Consider the following 24,522-nt stretch of genomic DNA (forward strand, 5'->3'; position numbering starts at 1 on the left):
TTGAACTTTCCATCCAGGCTTTGTTCTCTCACTAGTAGTAGATATTGTCCTTTTTGAACTTTCCATCCAGGCTTTGTTCTCTCACTACTAGTACATATTGTCCTTTTTGAACTTTCCCTCCAGACTTTGTTCTCCTCCCCAACTAACATGCGACATCACAATCCACCCCCTGGGGTCTAGGGTCCTCGCCGGCACTTTATCCTTTTTCCAATTGATGTGGGACCCCTGCCAAATCCACTCCATTGGGCCCAATGTCCTTACTGGCACACCGTCTCGTGTCTACCTCATTTGGGGAACAACCCCCGTTCTCCTCCCCAATCAATGTGGGACATCACAATCCACCCCCTTTGGGCCCAAGGTCTTCGCTGGCACTCTTTCCTTTTTCCAATCGACGTGGGACCCCCCGCCAAATCCACCCCTATTGAGCCCAGCGTCCTTACTGGCACACCGTCTCATGTCTAACCCATTTGGGGAACAGTCTCCTCGGCACATAGTCTAGTGTCTGGCTCTGATACCATTTGTAACGACCCAGGCCCATCGCTAGCAGATATTGTCCTCTTTAGGCTTTCCCTCTCGGGCTTCCCCTCAAGGCTTTAAAACGCATCTCCTAGGAGAAGGTTTCCACACCGTTTCAAATAGTGTTTTGTTCCCCCCAACCAACGTGGGACGTCACAATAACTCATACACATAAAAATTAAATTAGTTAAATTATTTTAATAATCTAACTTAATAAAATTTAAAATAATTGAAAAAAAATAATTATTTATATGAAAATTTGATAATATTTGACGATTTTATATTTTAAAGTTATACATTTGGAGGCATAAATGAGGTATTTTTCTGTAAAAAGAATAAAGGAAAAAGAAAAAAACTTTGGTCAGAGTTTGATAAAATTTGATGAATTTTTGGGATTCTTGCCGCATTCGTTGAACACCGGGGGGGCGATAGGTTGCGGTAAACATTCGAAACGGGGAAGAACACTGGACAAATCAGACACTTGCTCTCTCTTCTCTGATCGGCAGATACAAAATGATGAAGCAATGGGGAGGCACAGCTTCAGAATCTGTTGCAACCTTATGGACATTGTGCGCGGCTCTGGCTTTTGCGATAGCTCCAATCGTTGGATCAGCTTCATCATCAAATCACCAGTTTCGTGGAATTTCTCCCCAAGGTTTTTTTTCTTTCCATATCTGCTCCAATCTTGTCAAATCTTCAATTCATCGTTTGTTTATTTGTAGCTTTCGAAGTATTTATGGACACTGAGAATTAGTACCAAATTTATAAAAAAATGTAGATGTGATGTATTACAAATCGTCCGACGTGATCAAATGTAGAGACGGTTCCAACAAATTTACTAAGGCTCAGCTTAACGATAACTACTGCGATTGCCCTGATGGCACTGACGAACCTGGTATGGATTCCGCTCCCTCATGTCACTGCATTTTCTTGTGTTTTTTTTCAACTCATCGGGACTTAATTTGCCTCAATCTTATTGGTCTTTAGTATTTACTAGCATCTGTGCGGGTTTGTGGGTCGTTATTGAAACTGCTATTGTTGATTCCAGGCGATTCTCAATGTATTGTGACTTACTAATATCTACGTTAGCAATTAGGGAGTGCAGTTGTTATTGTTCTTGACTGTTTGTATTTTGACGAGTTTCTTTTTTCTTTTTCCACTCTTGATCTAAAATCCAGTATAAATTTTTGCGAAGAAGCCGAAAATATGATTCGGATTCGCAGTTGGGTTTCGCTTTGGTTTCATAACGAGTTGTCAAATTTTTTCTTCAGTTGGGTTTGTTAAATTGGCTCCGTTTGATGTGAGCTGGTTTTTTGTATTGTCGGTTGTATATCCTTTCATTTTGCTCTGCAAACCTTTGATTTTTCCGTAAAAAAAGGTCTGAAATTGTTTCAACATTTCATGCGTATTGATAACATACTTTTCATGGCTGCAGGCACATCCGCATGCCCAAATGGAAAGTTCTATTGTCCAAATGCTGGGCACGTTCCACTTTTGCTGTTTTCTTCAAGGGTGAACGACGGTATATGTGGTAAGTTTTTTTTGGATGGGGAAATTCTGAAATTCTCTGTCCATTTTGTNGCCCATCGCTAGCAGATATTGTCCTCTTTAGGCTTTCCCTCTCGGGCTTCCCCTCAAGGCTTTAAAACGCATCTCCTAGGAGAAGGTTTCCACACCGTTTCAAATAGTGTTTTGTTCCCCCCAACCAACGTGGGACGTCACAATAACTCATACACATAAAAATTAAATTAGTTAAATTATTTTAATAATCTAACTTAATAAAATTTAAAATAATTGAAAAAAAATAATTATTTATATGAAAATTTGATAATATTTGACGATTTTATATTTTAAAGTTATACATTTGGAGGCATAAATGAGGTATTTTTCTGTAAAAAGAATAAAGGAAAAAGAAAAAAACTTTGGTCAGAGTTTGATAAAATTTGATGAATTTTTGGGATTCTTGCCGCATTCGTTGAACACCGGGGGGGCGATAGGTTGCGGTAAACATTCGAAACGGGGAAGAACACTGGACAAATCAGACACTTGCTCTCTCTTCTCTGATCGGCAGATACAAAATGATGAAGCAATGGGGAGGCACAGCTTCAGAATCTGTTGCAACCTTATGGACATTGTGCGCGGCTCTGGCTTTTGCGATAGCTCCAATCGTTGGATCAGCTTCATCATCAAATCACCAGTTTCGTGGAATTTCTCCCCAAGGTTTTTTTTCTTTCCATATCTGCTCCAATCTTGTCAAATCTTCAATTCATCGTTTGTTTATTTGTAGCTTTCGAAGTATTTATGGACACTGAGAATTAGTACCAAATTTATAAAAAAATGTAGATGTGATGTATTACAAATCGTCCGACGTGATCAAATGTAGAGACGGTTCCAACAAATTTACTAAGGCTCAGCTTAACGATAACTACTGCGATTGCCCTGATGGCACTGACGAACCTGGTATGGATTCCGCTCCCTCATGTCACTGCATTTTCTTGTGTTTTTTTTCAACTCATCGGGACTTAATTTGCCTCAATCTTATTGGTCTTTAGTATTTACTAGCATCTGTGCGGGTTTGTGGGTCGTTATTGAAACTGCTATTGTTGATTCCAGGCGATTCTCAATGTATTGTGACTTACTAATATCTACGTTAGCAATTAGGGAGTGCAGTTGTTATTGTTCTTGACTGTTTGTATTTTGACGAGTTTCTTTTTTCTTTTTCCACTCTTGATCTAAAATCCAGTATAAATTTTTGCGAAGAAGCCGAAAATATGATTCGGATTCGCAGTTGGGTTTCGCTTTGGTTTCATAACGAGTTGTCAAATTTTTTCTTCAGTTGGGTTTGTTAAATTGGCTCCGTTTGATGTGAGCTGGTTTTTTGTATTGTCGGTTGTATATCCTTTCATTTTGCTCTGCAAACCTTTGATTTTTCCGTAAAAAAAGGTCTGAAATTGTTTCAACATTTCATGCGTATTGATAACATACTTTTCATGGCTGCAGGCACATCCGCATGCCCAAATGGAAAGTTCTATTGTCCAAATGCTGNGGGAGGCACAGCTTCAGAATCTGTTGCAACCTTATGGACATTGTGCGCGGCTCTGGCTTTTGCGATAGCTCCAATCGTTGGATCAGCTTCATCATCAAATCACCAGTTTCGTGGAATTTCTCCCCAAGGTTTTTTTTCTTTCCATATCTGCTCCAATCTTGTCAAATCTTCAATTCATCGTTTGTTTATTTGTAGCTTTCGAAGTATTTATGGACACTGAGAATTAGTACCAAATTTATAAAAAAATGTAGATGTGATGTATTACAAATCGTCCGACGTGATCAAATGTAGAGACGGTTCCAACAAATTTACTAAGGCTCAGCTTAACGATAACTACTGCGATTGCCCTGATGGCACTGACGAACCTGGTATGGATTCCGCTCCCTCATGTCACTGCATTTTCTTGTGTTTTTTTTCAACTCATCGGGACTTAATTTGCCTCAATCTTATTGGTCTTTAGTATTTACTAGCATCTGTGCGGGTTTGTGGGTCGTTATTGAAACTGCTATTGTTGATTCCAGGCGATTCTCAATGTATTGTGACTTACTAATATCTACGTTAGCAATTAGGGAGTGCAGTTGTTATTGTTCTTGACTGTTTGTATTTTGACGAGTTTCTTTTTTCTTTTTCCACTCTTGATCTAAAATCCAGTATAAATTTTTGCGAAGAAGCCGAAAATATGATTCGGATTCGCAGTTGGGTTTCGCTTTGGTTTCATAACGAGTTGTCAAATTTTTTCTTCAGTTGGGTTTGTTAAATTGGCTCCGTTTGATGTGAGCTGGTTTTTTGTATTGTCGGTTGTATATCCTTTCATTTTGCTCTGCAAACCTTTGATTTTTCCGTAAAAAAAGGTCTGAAATTGTTTCAACATTTCATGCGTATTGATAACATACTTTTCATGGCTGCAGGCACATCCGCATGCCCAAATGGAAAGTTCTATTGTCCAAATGCTGGGCACGTTCCACTTTTGCTGTTTTCTTCAAGGGTGAACGACGGTATATGTGGTAAGTTTTTTTTGGATGGGGAAATTCTGAAATTCTCTGTCCATTTTGTATCCTTTAATCCTTCTAGTCTTCTAGTGTCTATTACTGTATTAAGCCAGTGCGTGGACATACATGGCTAAAATTTAAACTCTTACTAGAAACCTAAATGATTTAGAAGTTCAGGAGTGGATATGCTTAAGGATAGCCCTGCAGATTTTATTCTAGGTTTGAATGAAATAGGTGGTCCTGGATGTGTGATTTTTCAGGTTTTGTTAGCTGCAAATCCCTTCTGAGTTATGACTCTACAGTAGAACACAGTCGTAGACAGCCTAAACTTCTTGGGGTGAACAGTTTAAAGCTACTATCATCATTTCTGTTCTTTTAATATCATGTATTATAGGGTGAAGAACTGGTGCCAATCTTGAACATGGTGATCTTGAAGCTTGTTGTAACCTTGTTCATCCTTAGGTTTTTTCTCATCGATTATTTCACTCTTTTAATAAAATTGGCCTTCTATACTACCCCCAAACCTACGTACTCATGCAGAAGTTGTGAACATAGAAAGTCAAGGAATTAGAGGGGAGAATATTTAAGCTATATTTTCTTATAATGTATTTCAATCTTCTGTCGGTTGACAATTTTACGAGATACATGATTTTCTCATTTTTTATATTATTGTGATTTTATTTGACCCTATTTTGTATTTGTTTTTATCTGTCAATTACTTGCAGATTGTTGTGATGGAAGTGATGAATATGACAACAAAGTCAAATGCCCAAATACATGCTGGGAAGCTGGGAAAGTGGCTAGAGATAAGTTGAAGAAAAAGATTGCCACCCTTGAAGAAGGTTTTAAAATTCGTAAAGTAGAAGTTGAACATGCGAAAGTCGCAATAACTAAGGACGAGGCAGAGCTATTGAAGTTGCAAAACGAGGAAAAAGTATTAAAAGGGCTCGTGGAACAACTTCAAGGTCTAGTCTTGTATAGTCATGCATTATTTTGCGATCTCGTTTTTCCATTATAATTTATTTTCATCACCTCATGGAAAGCCTCTTAATATTTTAAATTTTCATTGTTGCCTATTGGGAGTTTGGTTTATTTATTGGGTGTATATATATTGACAAGAAAACACGTTCATTGATTCCAAAAAATCAAGTCTTCAAAAAGAACCTGACTGAAAGGATTCCAACTGAGTAAAATAAGACCAAGTGGGTAATTACAAAAGATCTTAGAAAGTGACGCCCAAAGAGAAAAATAGAATTTTTCGGTGGACCAACTCTCATTATGGATTCTCTAAAGATTATATTATTCCTCTCATCCCACAAACCACATGAAATTGCACAAATCCCCATCTGTCACAGAAAACCTTTCATTCTCGTGGAAAGGTGAATGGAGAAAAGATTTCTCGATCATCTTGCTTCTATGTGCAGCCTCATAGATATATATGATGTCTCACATAGATGAGTAATGGGAATACTGCAACTTTCTATCAGTGAGATTGGCACAATGCTTGGTTGTCATTTTTGTATTTTAGAACTCGAGGCCACAAAATTTTCTTTTTTCATTTACGATATATTCATTATAGTCTTTTTCTATCGTGTTTATGCTTTTCTTAGAATTTAAGGACAAAATGTTGAAATCAGTGAAAAGTATATGCCAATGAATGGTTAGTCTTAATTTTTACTACTCTAAGCATCTTGGCATCTTGGAAGGTTCATGTCAATGGGTATTCCTACATATAATTTTTAAGTGATTATTTCTGTTTCTTAAATGCTCCTTTATTCTTTTATATCTTATGGTGATTTAATTGAACCTGCATTGTGTGGTATGTAGAGCGCAAAGAACAAATAGAGAAGTTAGAAGAAGAGGAGCGATTATGGAAAGAGAAAGAAGAGAAGAAACATTTGGAGAGAGAAAAAGATGAGACTAAAAAAATTGAATCGACAGAAACAGCAGATGTTGGGGAAAGCAAAACTGAAGAGAAAGACAATTCGGTAAAAGATGAAGCTACAGAAAATGGTGCCGAGGAATATAAAGGAGAAGGCATTGGAGATGATAGAAGTGGGAACTGGGAGGATTCTGCCACAAATGAGGTTAGACTCGTTTGTTTATTTTGAACCTTTGGACATCACCAATCTTCAACATCATTGTTTTGGCATATGATATGGCATTCCTACTATTTTTTCTCTTCTTCAACATATTTTTGTAAATTATTTTAGCTCATATTTTTTCTGATTGGTAATCTCCCATAACCACAGTCTTTAGTTTTCTTATTCTATCTTTACCCCAAGTTAAATATTGTTAGATTCCAAATTATTGTGGTTAGTCTCCTTGAGGTTTATAGTTGCTATCTGAGAGGAGCTATCACAAAATTGTATTTGAGAAAGAGAGGCTCTGTCACTAATATTCGAGCAGGTGTTTCCTCTTTCCCAAGCCTTAGTTTGTATCTTTTTGTGCTCTATCACTAATATTCCCTCGTATAAACGACGAACTGTCTCTCCACCTGCTTTCTGCCTACCTCACCTTGCCTGACCGTGCTTGCTTTAATCTTCTCCAACAACACCTTTTATGGCCTTTACTTGTCATCCTCGATCTGCCTCAATTGAGAGAGAAATATACCATTGAAATGGACTCCATATACAGTGATGAAGAGTGAAAATTTTGAGATAACTAAGGACAGAGCCTTCTTCATTTCCATCCACCGGTCCCTTCTTAAATGGCTCATTGGAACTTTCTCTAACCTTCACACAACCTTCTTAAACCAGAAGCTTTTGAAGAATTTTGCATTGATGAACAAACTCTCCGGGTATGGAAAAAACTTGCAAATACAAAAGGAACATTGGCAAAGATTGAAAGTTGGAAACAATTGGTGTTTTGTGAATTACCTGGTGCTTCTTCCATGACATTTCCTTTCATCTTAATCATATCACAAGAAACTATCAGACCTTGTCTCTCATGTTAACTATGACAACCCATCCACCAAGCAGAATTTGTATGGGTTGATAATCTCTTCATGATTATTCCTTCTTGGAACATAAGGGGGTTTAGATCATGGCAAAAGCGTGCTCTCATCAAATCCCACATTCTCAAGCACAACCCAACAATAATCATCTTACATACAGGAAATCAAGCTGGACAAGGTGGATAGATTTATCATCAAATGTCTATGGAGCTCTAGGAATATTGGATGAACTGCTTTGGAAGCATATGGTTCCTCGGGTAGAAGTAGAATCATTATAATGTGGCGTAACCCATCTCTCTTATTGGTGGGCCCAAATTTTGGTTGATAATGTTCTACGATCCTTCCATAGCTAGAGAAAGATCTCACTTTTGGCAAGAATTGAATGATCTCCTTCCTCTCTCTACTTGGATTGCTGGTTGTTCGGGGGAAATTTTAACGTATTCAGATTGTCTTGTGAAAAGTCCAATGGGGGCCGAATCACTAGAAGCATGTGTATCTTTAACTCTTTCATTGAGCAAGCAGCGATTACTGATTTAACTCTAATAAATGGTCTTTACACTTGTTAAAATTTTTGTGATCCCCCATCTTTACTCTTACAGACCATTTCCTTGTTTCACAGAAAGTATTTAAGAATCCTGATGGTGTAGTGGTTAAAAGACTTGAAAAATATAATTTCTTTATCCTCTTATCCATTGGCATTGATAAGTGGGGTCCCACCCACTTTTGGTTTGAAAATATATGGTTAGAACACCAAAGTTTCTTTGGTCGTATGGAATATTGGTGGAAAGATAATCCCTTCCTAGGCTGGTCAGGTCATGGTTTCATTAAGAAACTCAAGGGAGTGGAAGCTGTCATTTGAGAGTGGAATTAAGAACATTGCTAACCCAGCTAGGGGAAGTCCAGTAAAAAATGATGGGTGACGAAAACAGTAGGAGCTTTATTAGGTTTGCCCTTCTTTGAATAGTAAATAGAAACCATTTTATTAATATGATCAAATGAATACAAAAGAAGATGCTATCTGTAAACAATTACAAAAAAAGTCCCAATGTGAAGACATTTTGCTCCCAGACATAGCAAAGAGAGATGTAGATTCAATAAAATACCCTTCCAAAATCTGGATACAAAGAAACATGTAATAAAAATATGGCTTTGAGATTTAGCTTTATTTTTCCACAGATACACTAGTCAGGAGAAAGAGCCATGTACGGCAAATGATCTACAGCCTTTCATGTGTATTAATCGCCCAGTGGGGGAGCTCCAAAGAATTTATTACTTTTGGCTAATTTCCATCCCACATAGCATCTATAAATAATAGGGAGCCTTCCTCCTTGGATATATCAAACCTTTTTTGCAGAAGGGACTTTGTGGAGAAGACATCATGCTTGGCCTTGGGACACTCCCTAGAGATCCAAAAGTTATTCTCCAATCCCTTTCTCTTGGGCCATCACTTCAAAAATGAGAAAGAGATCCTTTGGAAGAACATTGTCCAGGTCTTCCTTTGGTCTATATGGTTGGAAAGAAATTAGAGGCTTTTTGGTACTAAGGAATGTGCTTTTGTTAGTTTTTATTAGAATGTTTTTTTACCTAGCTTTTTCTTCGGGTAATTGAATTTATCTTCCAATTTTATAGTTTTGCCTCTAGAGATGCTTATTGCAACTCCTAGTTCTCAATTTGGCATCTTTTTTTTTGCAGGGTAGGGTGGAAGAAGCAGTTGACTCAGAATTTGAAGCTCAGCTTCCTAATAAACCGGAAACAGGAGCATCAATGCCGAAAGACATAGAAGAGGTGAAATTGGAATGTTATGAATGTTTAATCTCTTGTGCTTATGTCCACCAGTTATTGGTGGTGCTTTATAACTGAAAAATAAAAATTGATGTTTTTTCTCACTTTTAAATATATTTTGTTTTAGGATACAGAATTAGAGAAAGACAAACCCCTGGCTAAATCTGAAACTGGAGAAAGTGTCGGCTTTAGAGAATCATCTGAAGAAGTCCTGAAAAAGGTATTTATTTCAATATAACAGCACTCTCTTTCAGGAAACTTTATTGAAGTTTGATATCATTTGATAAAACCTGGCTTGCTGTGTTGCGTTACTAAATTTATTGTATGACATTAGATGACTAAGAAGAAACATGATGTTTTGATTGAATAGTGGTATAATTTGGTAAAAAAGCGGAGAAAGATCTTCAGACGGCTGAACCTGTGTGGAAACTTTTCACATTTTCATACTTGATTTTTCACTATATATGGATAGTCTTAGTATCGTTACCAAGAGTGCACCTAAACTTACTATTTGCAAGTTGGTATTTTTACGAACATGTTCCGTTGATACTCCGTTGAAATGCCAACTACAAAGTGTGCCATGATGTAATTTTGTCATCTTTATGCTGCAAGCAAAAAGAATTATCCTATGAAGCCTTGATTCCATTTTTTGCCCGTGATTTATCCATTGGCATTTTTAAAATGTGGCCCCTTGGGGCCAGGGTCAGGGATGGGGTTGACGTGGTTTGCTCGCTCAGGCTACTCTATTTTTGGGGCATGTGTTTAGGGAGCATGGGCTTCCTTTAAACCAAAACCTATCACTGTTCAACTCGTGGGTTACCTATTCTCTCTTTTTTTCTTTTTAATCTTTATTTTTTTTATGTATATATTTTTAAAATTTTTAAATACTCTCTTTTTCTTTTTCTTTCACCCTTCCCTTCTCTTCCTTTTCTTCTCGGTCAGACTCGAACCCAATAGCGCTCTCAGTGACGAACTGTCATAAAAAACCGGTGGCATATATTTCTCTAGTAGTTGGTTTATAGCATTCTTTAGACCATATTGTGCATAATAGGCATGATGTCCTAAATAACATTTTATCAACTAGGCGACCATTTGCTTTGACTGCCATCAAATTGTAGACCACCATTCAATGATAAAGAACATCAATCTTATATGAAATTTTCTGAATTGGACTTCATTTTACACCAATATAGTTCGTTAACATTTTTTTTAGTATAAAGAATCAAACGTACATTCACAACTTAAATGGCTTCTCCAACTTAAGTCCATTTGTTCTACTGTTCATTGAAATTCTATGATATTATGTTCCTGGTTTAATTGTATTTAATCTACATGATATTTTTTGCAGAATGATGCTAATTCAGAGTTATCACGGGAAGAGTTGGGCCGCCTTGTTGCTTCTCGTTGGACTGGAGAAAATACTGAAGAACAGTCAGGGAGTGCGGAAAGCACGAATGACAGTGATGAAGAAAATCATGATATCTTAAAAGACACACACGACAATGACGGTTATGCTTCAGACACTGATGGTGAGCACCAAAAATACGATGATGACAACCAAAGATATGATGATGATCTAGAGGATGATTTATATGATATCAGAGATGAAAATCATGATGAGTCTACTTCGTCAGAGAGATATTATTCAGATTCAGAATTGGACTCACCAGGTTGAAAAATAGGTTTCTCTTATCTAAGTTATTTTCATTTATAATATTGCTTTATCTCCCTTCAGTTGTGAAATATTTCTCGTCTTTTATTTATTTGTTTCTATTTTATTTCTTTTTAATACAATATGTCTAGATATGGAAACCAAAAGTACACCCACCTGGCTTGAGAAGATACAAAGAACAGTTCGAAATGTCCTCAAAGCTGTTCATATATTCCAGCCTCCAGTGAACCAATCAGGTACAAGCTTACAAGTTCATGGTGTTTGACACTTGAACGATGACTTTAGAGTTTAACCACATGAAAATGGTTATGTTGATTTTGCATTCATCAGATGCTGCAAACATTCGCAAGGAATATGAGGAATCCAATGCCAGGTTATCAAAAATACAGTCAAGGATCTCAAGTTTATCACAGAAGCTGCAGAATGATTTTGGTTAGTATGAGATGCACCGTTTCCACGATTATAATGCAACATCAACTTAAAATATGCAAATACTAATTTAGTGATCTTCATTTCTATCCATTTGCAGGTCCAGAGAAGGAGTTCTATTCATTTTATGACCAATGTTTTGAAAGCAAGAAAAACAAGTAGCTAATTTTCCTTTCAGTTTCCTTATCTTTATAGGTTTTTTTCTTATGCTAGTTGAATTTTTATGTTCATCTGCTTAAATTCAAATCTTGGTTCCTTGTCCAGATACACTTACAAAATCTGCCCTTACAAACAAGCTTCACAGGTCGAGGGGCACTCGACAACTCGTTTGGGGTAGGCTTTTCGTAATTGTACCCTCTATATTTATTGCGTTAAAGGAGTCTAAAGTATACTAGTAAACCTAGTATTGACTCTGCTCTTTTATTTTACTTCCTCTCACAGAAAATCTCAAGTTACTAGCGAACGTAGTATTATTATTAACTCTGCCCTTGTTTTCTCAACATGATTTGGTTCCAACCAGGCGCTGGAGTAAATTTGAGGACTCATATGGGGTTATGATCTTTTCAAGTGGGGATCATTGCTGGAATGGACCTGATAGAAGCTTGAAGGTGTCTTGCGAATAATGTTACTTATTAAAAAAATTACTTGCCTGAATGAAGAACAAGATGGTTGAAATTTACTTCCATATTTGGTCATCTTCATGATTAAACTGGGCATAATAATTACTTCCTGATCATATGTTTGACAGAATTTTATATGTATGATTATTTCTTGAAATCTATGGTCATCTATGCATTTCCTGTATTTTCAAGGCAAGGTTGCCCATGGAAAAGCAGGATCAACTTCCTTCTCTTGACATTCCATGTTTATTCTTCAGGTCAAGCTAAGATGTGGGCTTAAATATGACATAACCGACGTAGACGAGCCAAGTCGTTGCGAGTAAGTCTCTCTCTCCCTCTCCCTCCCTCCCTCCCTCCCTCCCTCACTCCCTCCCTCCCCCTCTCACTCTCTGATAACATACTGGGAGTTTGTGACAGATACACGGCACTTTTATCAACCCCAGCCGCTTGTGTAGAGGAAAAACTTCAGGTCCATTCATTATATTCCATATAGACAGTTCATTACAACTTTTGTTAAGATAATTTTACTTACTTTCCACGCTTACGGGACCCTCTTGAATGATCCATAGGAACTGAAAAACAAGTTGGAAATGCTGAATAAAGAAGAGCCAGAGAAGCATGATGAGCTTTGATAAGTTTACAGATCAAATTTTCAAAAGGTAAGTGGTTGAGTTAGATAGATGATGGTTCTATTTCTGTGGTAGTATCGAGCAAGAGAGAGTGAATGAAAAAGGTTGAAGTAGTTCTTGTTGCAGCCTAGAGAAAAGCTTTACCTAAAACAGAGGGCATAGTTTTGTTGTGGGTCGCACTAACTCTAATCTTCAGGCCATCATATCTTTTTTATGGACTAGTTTATACTCACATGCGGATTGTCCCAAATTATGATGAACTTTTATTATATATACATTATTTTCAATTTCTTTGATATTTGTACTTTAAATTGCTTTATCTAATTTTCTGTATTTTAATCATTTTTGTTTTCGAGTTCGACTAGAAATTTAAACTAAAAAAATGGAGGAAAAATAAGCATAATTTTCTAAAATTGAAGACGAGAGGCTAACTCTTTTGATGTTAAAAAAAGTTCGAGTTTTTGTTTTTTGAAAGCTAAGCTTATAATTATTTATCTCGGTTTTTTTATTTGTTATATATTTTTTAAAAAACTTATTTTTGTTTTTGGAATTTGGTTAAAATTTCATGTGTTTCCATTATTATAAAGAAATGTGATAAAACAAACATAATTTTTAAACAAACAAACGCTATTGGATCAAATGACAAAAACATTTTCGAAATGTTTGTTGCTATCTTGGTTTAACTGAATAACTAAATAAAATAGATAGGCTCTTCTCTTTGCCTTATGTCGACCTTCTCCATTGAAAGATCACCTATATGGATAATACACATTCCAATTCAACGAGCCTAAATTCTAATTGTTTTGTTCCGAAGCAAACCACGGGCAATTCGTCTTATTCAGATATTCACGACCAAGAAACACTGAATTCTCTTTCGGGTAGGCCTTGAAAGGAGAAGGAAGGCTGGAATGCCAACATGCGTCTATTATNAGCTTTACCTAAAACAGAGGGCATAGTTTTGTTGTGGGTCGCACTAACTCTAATCTTCAGGCCATCATATCTTTTTTATGGACTAGTTTATACTCACATGCGGATTGTCCCAAATTATGATGAACTTTTATTATATATACATTATTTTCAATTTCTTTGATATTTGTACTTTAAATTGCTTTATCTAATTTTCTGTATTTTAATCATTTTTGTTTTCGAGTTCGACTAGAAATTTAAACTAAAAAAATGGAGGAAAAATAAGCATAATTTTCTAAAATTGAAGACGAGAGGCTAACTCTTTTGATGTTAAAAAAAGTTCGAGTTTTTGTTTTTTGAAAGCTAAGCTTATAATTATTTATCTCGGTTTTTTTATTTGTTATATATTTTTTAAAAAACTTATTTTTGTTTTTGGAATTTGGTTAAAATTTCATGTGTTTCCATTATTATAAAGAAATGTGATAAAACAAACATAATTTTTAAACAAACAAACGCTATTGGATCAAATGACAAAAACATTTTCGAAATGTTTGTTGCTATCTTGGTTTAACTGAATAACTAAATAAAATAGATAGGCTCTTCTCTTTGCCTTATGTCGACCTTCTCCATTGAAAGATCACCTATATGGATAATACACATTCCAATTCAACGAGCCTAAATTCTAATTGTTTTGTTCCGAAGCAAACCACGGGCAATTCGTCTTATTCAGATATTCACGACCAAGAAACACTGAATTCTCTTTCGGGTAGGCCTTGAAAGGAGAAGGAAGGCTGGAATGCCAACATGCGTCTATTATTGAATTCACCCGACCCGATAGTACCCCATTTTTGGAACATCCAGTACCAAAGTCACTGAATGGGTAAGTCGTCAATCTTTAAAACGGACTATGTAATGTACTTTATCTACTGAAAGGAGACCCATAAATAGTGTCACAACATAGGTCATCGAAAGGATCCCAAGATCCACTAAAACAAAAAAGCCATAATCTCTCAGAAAATGTATTCTATGTTGGAAAAGTATATAATTACATAGCTAAGCTCACACAAACACGTAGGTGCTATCAAATTCTAAAGAAACAACCCAACGAGCAAGAACAATTATTAAGATGAGATTCAATAGATATTTTATATAATACAAAATAATATTAATCAAATTAAAAGTTTTAATTTGGTTCCTTAATTAAACTTCATAAATTCCATTTATAATATTTAAATAATTTTTATTTGGAAATATTAGGATTTCATAAATGCAAAATTGAAATTAATAAAAGCAATAAATTTGAAAATTTGTTAGTCAATGATCTTTTATTATTTTTCTTTATAAGGAAAAAAAAGAAATAACGAAGCTATGTGATGCGATGCGGTAGCGCCACGCCGTTTTACAGTTGACCTGAAAAAATCCCCACAGAGATTTACGAAACCTTCTCCTTCTTCCTCCCTCACCTTCCAACAATCAATTCGATCCAGACCTCCTCGATTTCTCCCGTCCGATCACCGATCCGCGTTTTCTTTGTCTCTCTTTCGTCTCTGTTCTACAGATTTGTTTGGATCTTCTTCTTCCTCGTTCGATCGTTTGATCCGATCCTCTCTTGACCGAATCCATAATCAACCACAAAAAATGGACGGATTAGTGATTGAGAAGAAGCCGAAGACTAAGATTGTCTGCACTTTGGGGCCGGCATCCAGGTCTGTGCCCATGGTCGAGAAGCTTTTGAAGGCTGGGATGAATGTTGCTCGTTTCAACTTCTCTCATGGATCCCACGAGTATCACCAGGAGACACTCGACAATCTCCGCGCTGCGATGGAAAATACCGGTATTCTCTGCGCCGTCATGCTTGACACCAAGGTTTCTCTCAACCTTCGCTCTCATAACTCATCTCACTTTACTTGATTTGATCAAACCCTCGATTTCTTGCTTTTTGTTTCTATATGTCTACCTTTCCCCTTTCTGATCCATATATTATCTGGAATTCGATCTCATCTCTTCCGAACTTTCCATTTCATTTGATTTATTTTCGAATTTTCACCTTTTTTTTTCGTCCTTTGTCGCCTAGTTTTGGTTTTATTCTCGTCTGTCAGATATATTGGGCTTTTACTGGTTTTGATTTCGATGTTTCCAGCGAATCTAATTGGTTTCTTCTCCCTTTTNATAGCTAAGCTCACACAAACACGTAGGTGCTATCAAATTCTAAAGAAACAACCCAACGAGCAAGAACAATTATTAAGATGAGATTCAATAGATATTTTATATAATACAAAATAATATTAATCAAATTAAAAGTTTTAATTTGGTTCCTTAATTAAACTTCATAAATTCCATTTATAATATTTNGGTTTTTTTTTTCTCTTTCTGTCATATTAAGTTAAATTACAAATCNGAAGATCAAATAGAATTTAGCATACTTATGATCTGTGAATTTCTCTCAAAAGTTGGGGGGGTTTTTTTTTTCTCTTTCTGTCATATTAAGTTAAATTACAAATCAGCACTTGTTTTATATATTGCAACACATTCTCAACAAGCCAATTACGGGGAGGGATTTTGTGCTTGCAGGATCCTGGGTCAGATGTGTTTTAATTATTCATTTATTTTCTGCAAGTTGAATGAAGAAGTTGGTGTATTGTTTTTACTGAATGCGACTGATATTTGCCCTTGTGAGTCTGATTCTTACTAAAAGTATGTCCTCTGAAATTGTTCTTCCATTAATCCTCAGTTTTCACCTTCTGTTTAGCCATTATGATGATAGCTTCATTAACTTGGTACTGCTTGTTTATTTTGTCTGGATCTTTGTTACTTTCTAATTGCCTTTAATTTGAACACAATCAAGTTGATATTCTCGTATTTGTATTCCGTTGAGGGTAAATCATATTCTTGAATAGTTAGAGGCAGCACCTGAACTGCGAGTAATAATTTTGAGGTTTATTCTCAGTGATATTCACCATTNTGAATAGTTAGAGGCAGCACCTGAACGAGTAATAATTTTGAGGTTTATTCTCAGTGATATTCACCATTGTTGCTCCTGTTTAGTTGTCTGAGCTTTCTTCAGAGCCAGGAACAAAGCCTTCCGGGTTTCTGTTTCATCTCTTTTATTATTGATTTACAGTACGTAGGAAATTCGTTTTGTGACTTCCAATGTGAGATCCCGCGTTGGGTGGGGAGGAGAACGAAGCATTCTTTATAAGGGTGTGAAACCTCNGTTTCTGTTTCATCTCTTTTATTATTGATTTACAGTACGTAGGAAATTCGTTTTGTGACTTCCCATGTGAGATCCCGCGTTGGTTGGGGAGGAGAACGAAGCATTCTTTATAAGGGTGTGAAACCTCTCCACATGTAGACGTGTTTTAAAAACCTTGGGCCATTACATTGTCATGCCATTCTTATTTTTATTTTGTCGAAAACAACTATAATTGAAACTTACAACATACAGTTAATCATGTCTATGGAATCATGAAGATACAAATGCCACTTCCGTTACTTGAAGATGCCCCATCCATAACTTTCACCTTTCATTTTAAAGCAACTGTTTTGCACTAATGAAGCTTTGTCGATCCATGACTTTTCAATGAAAACAGGGCCCGGAGATTCGAACTGGATTTCTGAAAGACGGAAAACCCATCCAACTAACACAGGGACAGGAGATAACTATATCTACCGACTACAGCTTGAAGGGCGATGAGAATATGATATGTATGAGCTACAAAAAGTTAGCTGAGGATGTAAAGCCAGGGAGTGTAATACTTTGTTCAGATGGAACAATCTCATTTTCGGTTCTATCTTGTGATAAAGAATCAGGTTTGGTACGATGTCGCTGTGAGAACTCTGCAGTTCTTGGTGAAAGAAAAAATGTTAACCTGCCTGGAGTTATAGTGGATCTCCCTACCCTAACAGAGAAAGATAAGGAAGATATACTACAATGGGGGGTTCCTAATAACATTGATATGATTGCTCTATCTTTCGTTCGGAAAGGTTCTGATCTTGTGGAGGTCCGGAAGTTGCTTGGAAAGCATGCCAAGAGTATTCTCCTCATGTCTAAGGTACATTCAGTTACATCTGTCGAAATACGTTTCTAATTACTGAGAATTTAGCCTTTTCTGGTGATTCTCAGCACAAATGTTTTGAGATTGCTTCTTTTATATGCACCATAAATCTCTTACAAAAAGCAATTTCAGCCCTGTGATCTTTCTGGAATTTGACTCACAGGTTGAGAATCAAGAAGGTGTGGCAAATTTTGACGACATACTAGCCAATTCAGATGCGTTTATGGTGGCACGTGGTGACTTGGGAATGGAAATTCCGATTGAGAAGATATTTCTGGCGCAGAAAGTGATGATATACAAGTGCAACATCCAGGGAAAACCTGTTGTCACAGCTACACAGATGTTGGAATCGATGATTAAATCTCCAAGACCAACTAGAGCCGAAGCCACCGATGTTGCGAATGCTGTTCTCGATGGAACCGATTGCGTTATGTTAAGTGGTGAAACAGCTGCTGGAGCATATCCTGAACTTGCTGTTAGAACAATGGCAAAAATATGTGTTGAAGCTGAAAGCACCCTTAATTATGGAGATGTCTTTAAAAGAATTATGGAACACTCCCCAGTTCCCATGAGCCCATTAGAAAGCCTTGCTTCTTCTGCTGTTAGGACTGCAAACTCTGCCAAGGCAGCTCTTATCCTTGTCCTAACCAGAGGAGGCAGCACAGCAAAATTGGTGGCCAAGTATAGACCAGGAACACCCATCTTGTCCGTGGTCGTCCCCGAGATTAAGACAGATTCATTTGACTGGTCGTGCAGCGATGAAGCTCCAGCAAGGCATAGCTTAATCTTCCGTGGCTTGGTACCGGTTCTTAGCACAGCATCAGCAAGGTCGTCAAATGCCGAGACAACGGAAGAAGCAATAGAGTTCGCTATTCAGCATGCTAAGTTGAAGGGCCTCTGCAAGAATGGAGATTCTGTCGTGGCGCTTCATCGCGTTGGAACAGCATCTGTGATCAAGATTTTGACTGTGAAGTAGGAATCACGCTCTTGGAAGTTTATTTTTTTGCCATTTACCAAGAGCACAGGTTAATTCGAATAATTGCTCTTGATTTTCTTCATTGTTTTTGGGTTCTTTGTTGAAACCACCTCTTTAACATGCACCTCTGGTGATAAGCATTTTTGGAATGCTTCCATATTTCTTTTTATGATGTAGACACTGTCCATTTACTGGAAACCAGACAGTTCATTTGCTTTGAAATAATGTTATGTTCATCAATCAATTGGAGCCTTTTGCCAGGCCTCTCTCTTGGTGGTAGAAAGGAGGATGCCTCCCGTTTTCTTGGACTACTGTTGTAATAGCCAAAGTACGCCACTATGGCTGCCCGTTGTGTATCGCCATCAGTCTCACGATTTTAAAACATGTCTATTAGGAAGAGTAAGTACACTACTAGTAAATATTGTCTTCTAGCACATTAACGGCTTACAGTTTTAATGCGTCTACTAAGAAGATCTAGTACACCACTNCGGACTACTGTTGTAATAGTTGTAATAGCCAAAGTACGCCACTAGCTGCCCGTTGTGTATCGCCATCAGTCTCACGATTTTAAAACATGTCTATTAGGAAGAGCAAGTACACTACTAGTAAATATTGTCTTCTAGCACATTAACGGCTTACAGTTTTAATGCGTCTACTAAGAAGATCTAGTACACCACTAGCGACGGCCTCACAGTTTTAAAACGTATCTACTAGAGAGAGGTGTACTAGGTGTACTAGGGAGATCTAGTACACCGTTAAGGCGGCCTCACAGTTTTAAAATGCATCTACTAGAGAGAGGTGTACTAAACGCATTTACTAGAGAGAGGTGTACTAAACGCATTTACTAGAGAGAGGTGTACTAAACGCATTTACTAGAGAGAGGTGTACTAAACGCAGCCTCACAGTTTTAAAACGCATCTACTAGAGAGAGGTGTACTAAACGCATTTACTAGAGAGAGGTGTACTAAACGCATTTACTAGAGAGAGGTGCACTAAACGCATTTACTAGAGAAAGGTGTACTAGGGAGATCTAGTTTTAAAGGTCTCTGCAGTTTTAATGCATTCCCTAGTACACCGTTAAGGCCTCGCAGTTTTAAAGGTGTACTAGGGAGATCTAGTACACTGTTAAGGCCTCACAGGTGTACTAGGCTGTTAAGGCCTCACAGTTTGCATTTACTAGAGAGAGCATCAGACAGTTTTAAAGGTGTACTAGATCTAGTACACTGTTAAGGTCTCACTGTTTTAAAATTAAGGAGATCTAGCACACTGTTAAGGTCTCACAGTCTCACTGTTTTGAAACTAAGGAGATCTAGTATATTGTTAAGACCTCACAGTTTTAAAACGCATTTACTAGAGAGGTGAGAGGTGTTTACTACGGAGAGTTAGTACACTGCTAGCCGATATTGTCTGTTTTAGCCTGTTATGTATTGTCGTCAGCCTCACGATTTTATAACGCGTCTACTAGAAGAGTTTTTTCACTGCTTAAACTTCACCTTTATAAGAAATATTTGGGTCTGATATTACCTTATGCCGGAAAAGATGCATAACTTTAAGCTTTGTAAACATCTGATGCAACATCAGGGGAAGGCCATAACAGTTTTGTGTCTGTATGATTTTCTTTGAATCAAAAGACAAGAACAAAGTAGTTTGATACATAAACAATTGAGGCGACATTGAACAAAAACTCAAGCCATATTTGTTATTGGAGTTGAAGGAAAGAATGGGAATTAAAGCAGCGGAGCATCTACAATGTTGGTACAATAACAATAAGGGAGATTCCTCTAAGGGCAGCCGGCAAGACATCTGTATAGAATTGTATAACAAACTTACATTTATATGCATACATACACGAGATCGATTCCGCAAGCAGTGCACAAGCACCACATCGACATCGACACCAACACCGACATCGACATCATCGATATCAGACAGCTTCTTCATATGATAATCAAATGGAACTGTCATCCCTTTGAGAATCACTTGTACTTCCTCCGGAGGAGTTTCCAGCTCCAGCTTGCGATGAAAACAAGCCATTGAATGGCCATGGAAACGAAAATCTACTCTCAGAAGCATTATTTCTCCCATCCTCAATCTCCCCAAAACCACCACCATTATTATTAATGTTGAGGTCACCCATGAACCTAGTAGACCCACCACCATCAACATCTCGCTTGGATTCATCTGCAGGCAATTGATGCCTACAAACAGGGCAAGAACTATGAAGCTCCAGCCATGGCAGAATACAACCAGTGTGAAACTTATGCCTGCACGGCATCTCCTTGGCCTCTGCATCAACCTCAAAATCATCCAAACACACTGAACATTGCAAATTATCCTTAACTCTCACTGTGGGCAGCGCATCAACTGCCTCCTTATGCGCTGGTGGAGTGCCATGTCTATTAGGATCATTCTCAGCTAGATGTTGCAATAGCAAATCCAAACCAGGTCCAACGAAATAATCACCCAACGACCCAATGGGGTGGTTTTGATTCTCAGTTTGACCTCCTCCTCCTTGAACTACAATGGTTTGATTGAAAGGATTTATGAGAATAACCCGCTCTCGCTCTCTGTTCCTCTCTCTCTCAAAATTCTCTGATTCAGTTGCCATTCCAGCTCTAATACCTTGGAGCAATTGTAGAATGGTAGCTGAGCTTCTCCTCCTCCTCATGACTGAATCAAGCTCTCGGTCCAAGTCAGTCGGCTCAGTCAGGCGATGCCCTTCCCCTTCATCATTGTCGTTATCACCATCATCCTCATCGAACTCTAGATGCCTGAATCTTCGCCGGCCTCGGGGATTTCCCATCATACCAAGCAAGATCGGGGCCCAAAGAGATAAAGCTCGCTCCGATCCAAAATCGGATTCGAGCTCATTATTGTCACGGGAAACATCGCCGTTATTCATCTCTTCGACAAAGCCACTACGGCAGAAGGGGCATTTAATTTCTACATCAATGATGGGATTCACCATTTGAGAACACATGTGACACCAATATCTTGTTGCAATTGACTCGTCCATCCTCAACGCGTGGTTCGTTCCACCTTTTCCCCTTTGTAGGATGATGATATCCTCCCCGCAAGAAACCACAGCTTCCGCTAAGCTATTTTCTGTCACCAAGAAATAAACAGAACAGGATAATCACAAATCATATGTAGCTCATCTCGGAAAAGAAAAATTCATCAGATGCGAAGTGGAATGCACAAAAACTCGGAAAACTCTACACAGATCTCATGAATAATCAGATCCAGATCCCCCCCTCCCAGTCAACCATCAAAAGGGGGATTGCAGCCATCATCAAAACGTCTCCTCGGCATTTGAGAAAACGATAGCCATGGATTCAAAATTGACGAAATTGTAACGAAAATGATAATTACAAACACAAACAATTATACAATCTGGCGGAGGAAACGAGAAACGAAAACAAAAAAGAAGAATCGAGAAGGGAATTACTTGAAAACCAAAACGAAGCGTAGAAGTATCTGGTTGAGGAATTTCCAGGAATCCGTGCGATTGCTCCGATACAATACAGCGAATTGGGTGGAAAAGGGAACGGAACGGAGGCCGAGGCGAAGCCCAAAGCGCGCGCGAGAGAGGGAGGGAGAGAGAGAGAGAGAGAGAGGGAGAGAGATAATTCAACAAACAATACAATGAAACGAAACAAATAAAAAACTAAAAGTAAATAAACATTCTCTCTCTCTCTCTCTCTCTCTCTCTCTCTCCTCTGTTGCGTCCGTGAATTTTGAAGAACAAATAATAAAATGTTTATGGACTAAATTAGTTGAAATTAAACACAAATTTCAATATTTAGAAACTAAATTTGTAATTAATTTTAAGTTAAAACGTATTTAAAACATTTCTAAATTTTTAATAATCTTGTGGGCCATACGTTATTCAATGGTTACTTTTTTTTTGTTTAATAAGTTATTCTCAATCCATTCAACCATTTTTTTTTTAAATTTATATAAATAATTAATTTTATATCTAATAAATTAATTATATTTAAATATATTAAAAAATATTGAACATTTAATCTTTTTAAAATTCTTTATATATTTATTTATTTAGGAGTTAGATCTATGGATTAACGCTGTTTTGTTTTGTTTTTATTAGACACATAAATGCTCGGCCATAAACCATGATATGTTGGACATCATAGGTATTTAAAGACGAGCTAATTAAAAAATTCGTGATCTCGAAACACAAAAATAAATTGTCCACAAGCTCAATAAGTAGTATTTGTTCGGGTTGTAGTTATATGGTTTCATACCATGTTTATATTGTCTCTATGCAAAATGTGATTCTTTTATGATTTTATAAATGGTTAAGGTTTTATATACTTTCATATCAAGTTTATATTTTTTAAATATATAACGAAATAAGATATATTTAGTACAAAACTTATCGTAAACTGAGAACACATGCAAAAGTTGAAGATTATTGGAGAATACGTATGTATATTATATGTATGAAAGTTTAATAGGTGTACATATGTGTGTATATGAAAGTTTAATAGATATATTTATTATCACAATCGTACTCTTGCAGCAGTGAGACAGCAATTGTGCAACACTTGTTTTAACCCAACGAATAAGTCAGCCGTGAGAAACTTAGACTTCATGGACAACGTCAGCGTACGTTCGAGCCTCGAGTCACGTCTGAGAGATATGTTTTAGAAAACATGAGCGAGAAAATACGTTGAAAACGAGAAAGCAAGCAATGTTATAAACTAAAAGATATTAGGCAACAACAATGATTTTGATATCATATAACCAAGGTAGAAAGAAGTGACAACTAGTCATATCTCCCTATAATACATTTTGGGACATTTTAACACAAGTGTAGATATAATTTTAGTGAACAGTCGTGCACCCTCGTAATAACACAACAATAATAGTACGGCTATAAACATGTGCTAGACCAACATGACCATGAACATGTCCTAGGCCAGCATGACTATGAACATGTCCTAAACAAACATGACCCGGAAATTTGTCATGCGACTACAAACAACAAACCTTGGACGAGCATGACCGTAACATTTGAACAAATATATAATTGTCATGACATCTAAGAAACTAAAAACCCCATTCAATTTCGAGTTTAGTTCGACAAAAGAAAAGAGAGCTAGAAAGACATGAATATACTTTAAAATTAATTATAACTCTAAGATATTGTGTCAAACGAAGAGAATAACAAACAAATTGAGCATCAATCTTGATCACTATTTTCGACCTTTTTAATGAACTTTTTATTTAACTTATTTCCTTGTTCCTTCCGAAAATAATACAAAAACTTCTTTCCCTATTGAGACTTCAAAGACAATGGCATTTCTTTTACTCAGCACAGAGCCGAACGGCACAAGAACTTCCATCAATGAAAAAATTTTATCCTGGAAAAAGAATTATAAATCTAATAATGCGAAGCTGTACAAACACGACTCTACGTGAACCAACCGCACCTGAGTAGTAGTAGTAGTAGTAGTAGTTGGTCGTAAGCGGAATTTGTGACATATCAGAATAACAGGAGGAGCACATCATAGTCAACAAATTCGCCAACTCGGGGCTCTAAACCGTCTGCTGCTGCTGATGTCCAGCTGCATGCTCATCCTACAAAGATTTAACCCAGTTAGAATCAAATCAACATGTGGGATGTGGGGTGGGTGGAGGCACAGAAACAATCTGGGGCAGTGATGAACATCAACAAAGAACTAGTGAAAGTTGATCCATCCTTCTATATATCGCAGCCTAAAGACTCGATTACTTCTTCGCCTAAAGAATCAACGAATAAGCATACTACATGATATTGAGTGGAGGCAACAGGATTTGAGATCATGGGTACGAATCAAAGCCTAATCACCAGTCAAGTTTGATCCATCCTTCTATAAATCGCAGCCTAAAGAATCAATAACTTATCCAGTTTCTCTCGTTTACTTTTAAAATGGGGGGGGG

The 24,522-nt window shown here is 37.1% G+C and overlaps 4 protein-coding genes across 8 annotated transcripts in view; 2 read left to right on the plus strand and 2 right to left on the minus strand.

Annotated features, from left to right (window-relative positions):
* Window positions 1-856: 856 nt before the first annotated feature.
* Window positions 857-12,935, plus strand: LOC111795303 (glucosidase 2 subunit beta). 3 transcript variants are annotated; one of them, XM_023677633.1, is made up of 17 exons: window positions 857-1,048; window positions 3,568-3,690; window positions 3,814-3,930; window positions 4,471-4,566; window positions 5,277-5,516; window positions 6,379-6,638; window positions 9,200-9,292; window positions 9,417-9,509; window positions 10,638-10,959; window positions 11,093-11,197; window positions 11,292-11,393; window positions 11,491-11,548; window positions 11,655-11,723; window positions 11,911-11,998; window positions 12,268-12,329; window positions 12,428-12,479; window positions 12,580-12,935. In XM_023677633.1, exons 1-17 carry the CDS (start codon window positions 1,030-1,032, stop codon window positions 12,640-12,642), a joined length of 1,962 nt encoding a protein of 653 aa, XP_023533401.1. In that variant the 5' UTR covers window positions 857-1,029; the 3' UTR covers window positions 12,643-12,935. The 3 variants fall into 3 exon arrangements, with proteins under 3 accessions (XP_023533401.1, XP_023533400.1, XP_023533403.1); XM_023677632.1 differs by lacking the exons at window positions 3,568-3,690; window positions 3,814-3,930; window positions 4,471-4,566 and adding exons at window positions 1,295-1,411; window positions 1,952-2,047 and having other exon boundaries at window positions 857-1,171; XM_023677635.1 differs by lacking the exons at window positions 857-1,048; window positions 3,568-3,690; window positions 3,814-3,930 and adding exons at window positions 2,422-2,736; window positions 2,860-2,976.
* A 1,962-nt stretch (window positions 12,936-14,897) lies between these two features.
* On the plus strand, window positions 14,898-18,842 carry LOC111795427 (pyruvate kinase, cytosolic isozyme). The gene is made up of 3 exons (XM_023677856.1): window positions 14,898-15,411; window positions 17,136-17,597; window positions 17,764-18,842. The coding sequence occupies exons 1-3, from the start codon at window positions 15,184-15,186 to the stop codon at window positions 18,574-18,576; spliced, it is 1,503 nt and encodes a 500-aa protein (XP_023533624.1). The 5' UTR covers window positions 14,898-15,183; the 3' UTR covers window positions 18,577-18,842.
* Window positions 18,843-20,246: 1,404 nt separating this feature from the next.
* LOC111795827 (E3 ubiquitin-protein ligase SIRP1-like) lies at window positions 20,247-22,225 on the minus strand. The gene is made up of 2 exons (XM_023678421.1): window positions 22,025-22,225; window positions 20,247-21,681 (listed from the first exon to the last, which is right to left on the minus strand). Exon 2 carries the CDS (start codon window positions 21,590-21,592, stop codon window positions 20,525-20,527), a length of 1,068 nt encoding a protein of 355 aa, XP_023534189.1. The 5' UTR covers window positions 21,593-21,681; window positions 22,025-22,225; the 3' UTR covers window positions 20,247-20,524.
* Window positions 22,226-23,011: 786 nt separating this feature from the next.
* LOC111795446 overlaps window positions 23,012-24,522 on the minus strand; it is a 9,878-nt gene continuing 8,367 nt past the window's right edge. For 2 of the 3 annotated variants that reach the window (XM_023677879.1, XM_023677881.1), the window contains one exon: window positions 23,776-24,180. In XM_023677879.1, the coding sequence (XP_023533647.1) occupies window positions 24,139-24,180 (42 nt within the window). In that variant the 3' untranslated portion in view covers window positions 23,776-24,138. Of the gene's footprint in view, window positions 23,230-23,775; window positions 24,181-24,522 lie in introns of those variants that run through there. The other variant, XR_002815200.1, reaches the window with a different exon arrangement.

Source organism: Cucurbita pepo, chromosome LG05 (genome assembly GCF_002806865.2).
Source record: "Cucurbita pepo subsp. pepo cultivar mu-cu-16 chromosome LG05, ASM280686v2, whole genome shotgun sequence".
Lineage (NCBI taxonomy): Eukaryota > Viridiplantae > Streptophyta > Magnoliopsida > Cucurbitales > Cucurbitaceae > Cucurbita > Cucurbita pepo.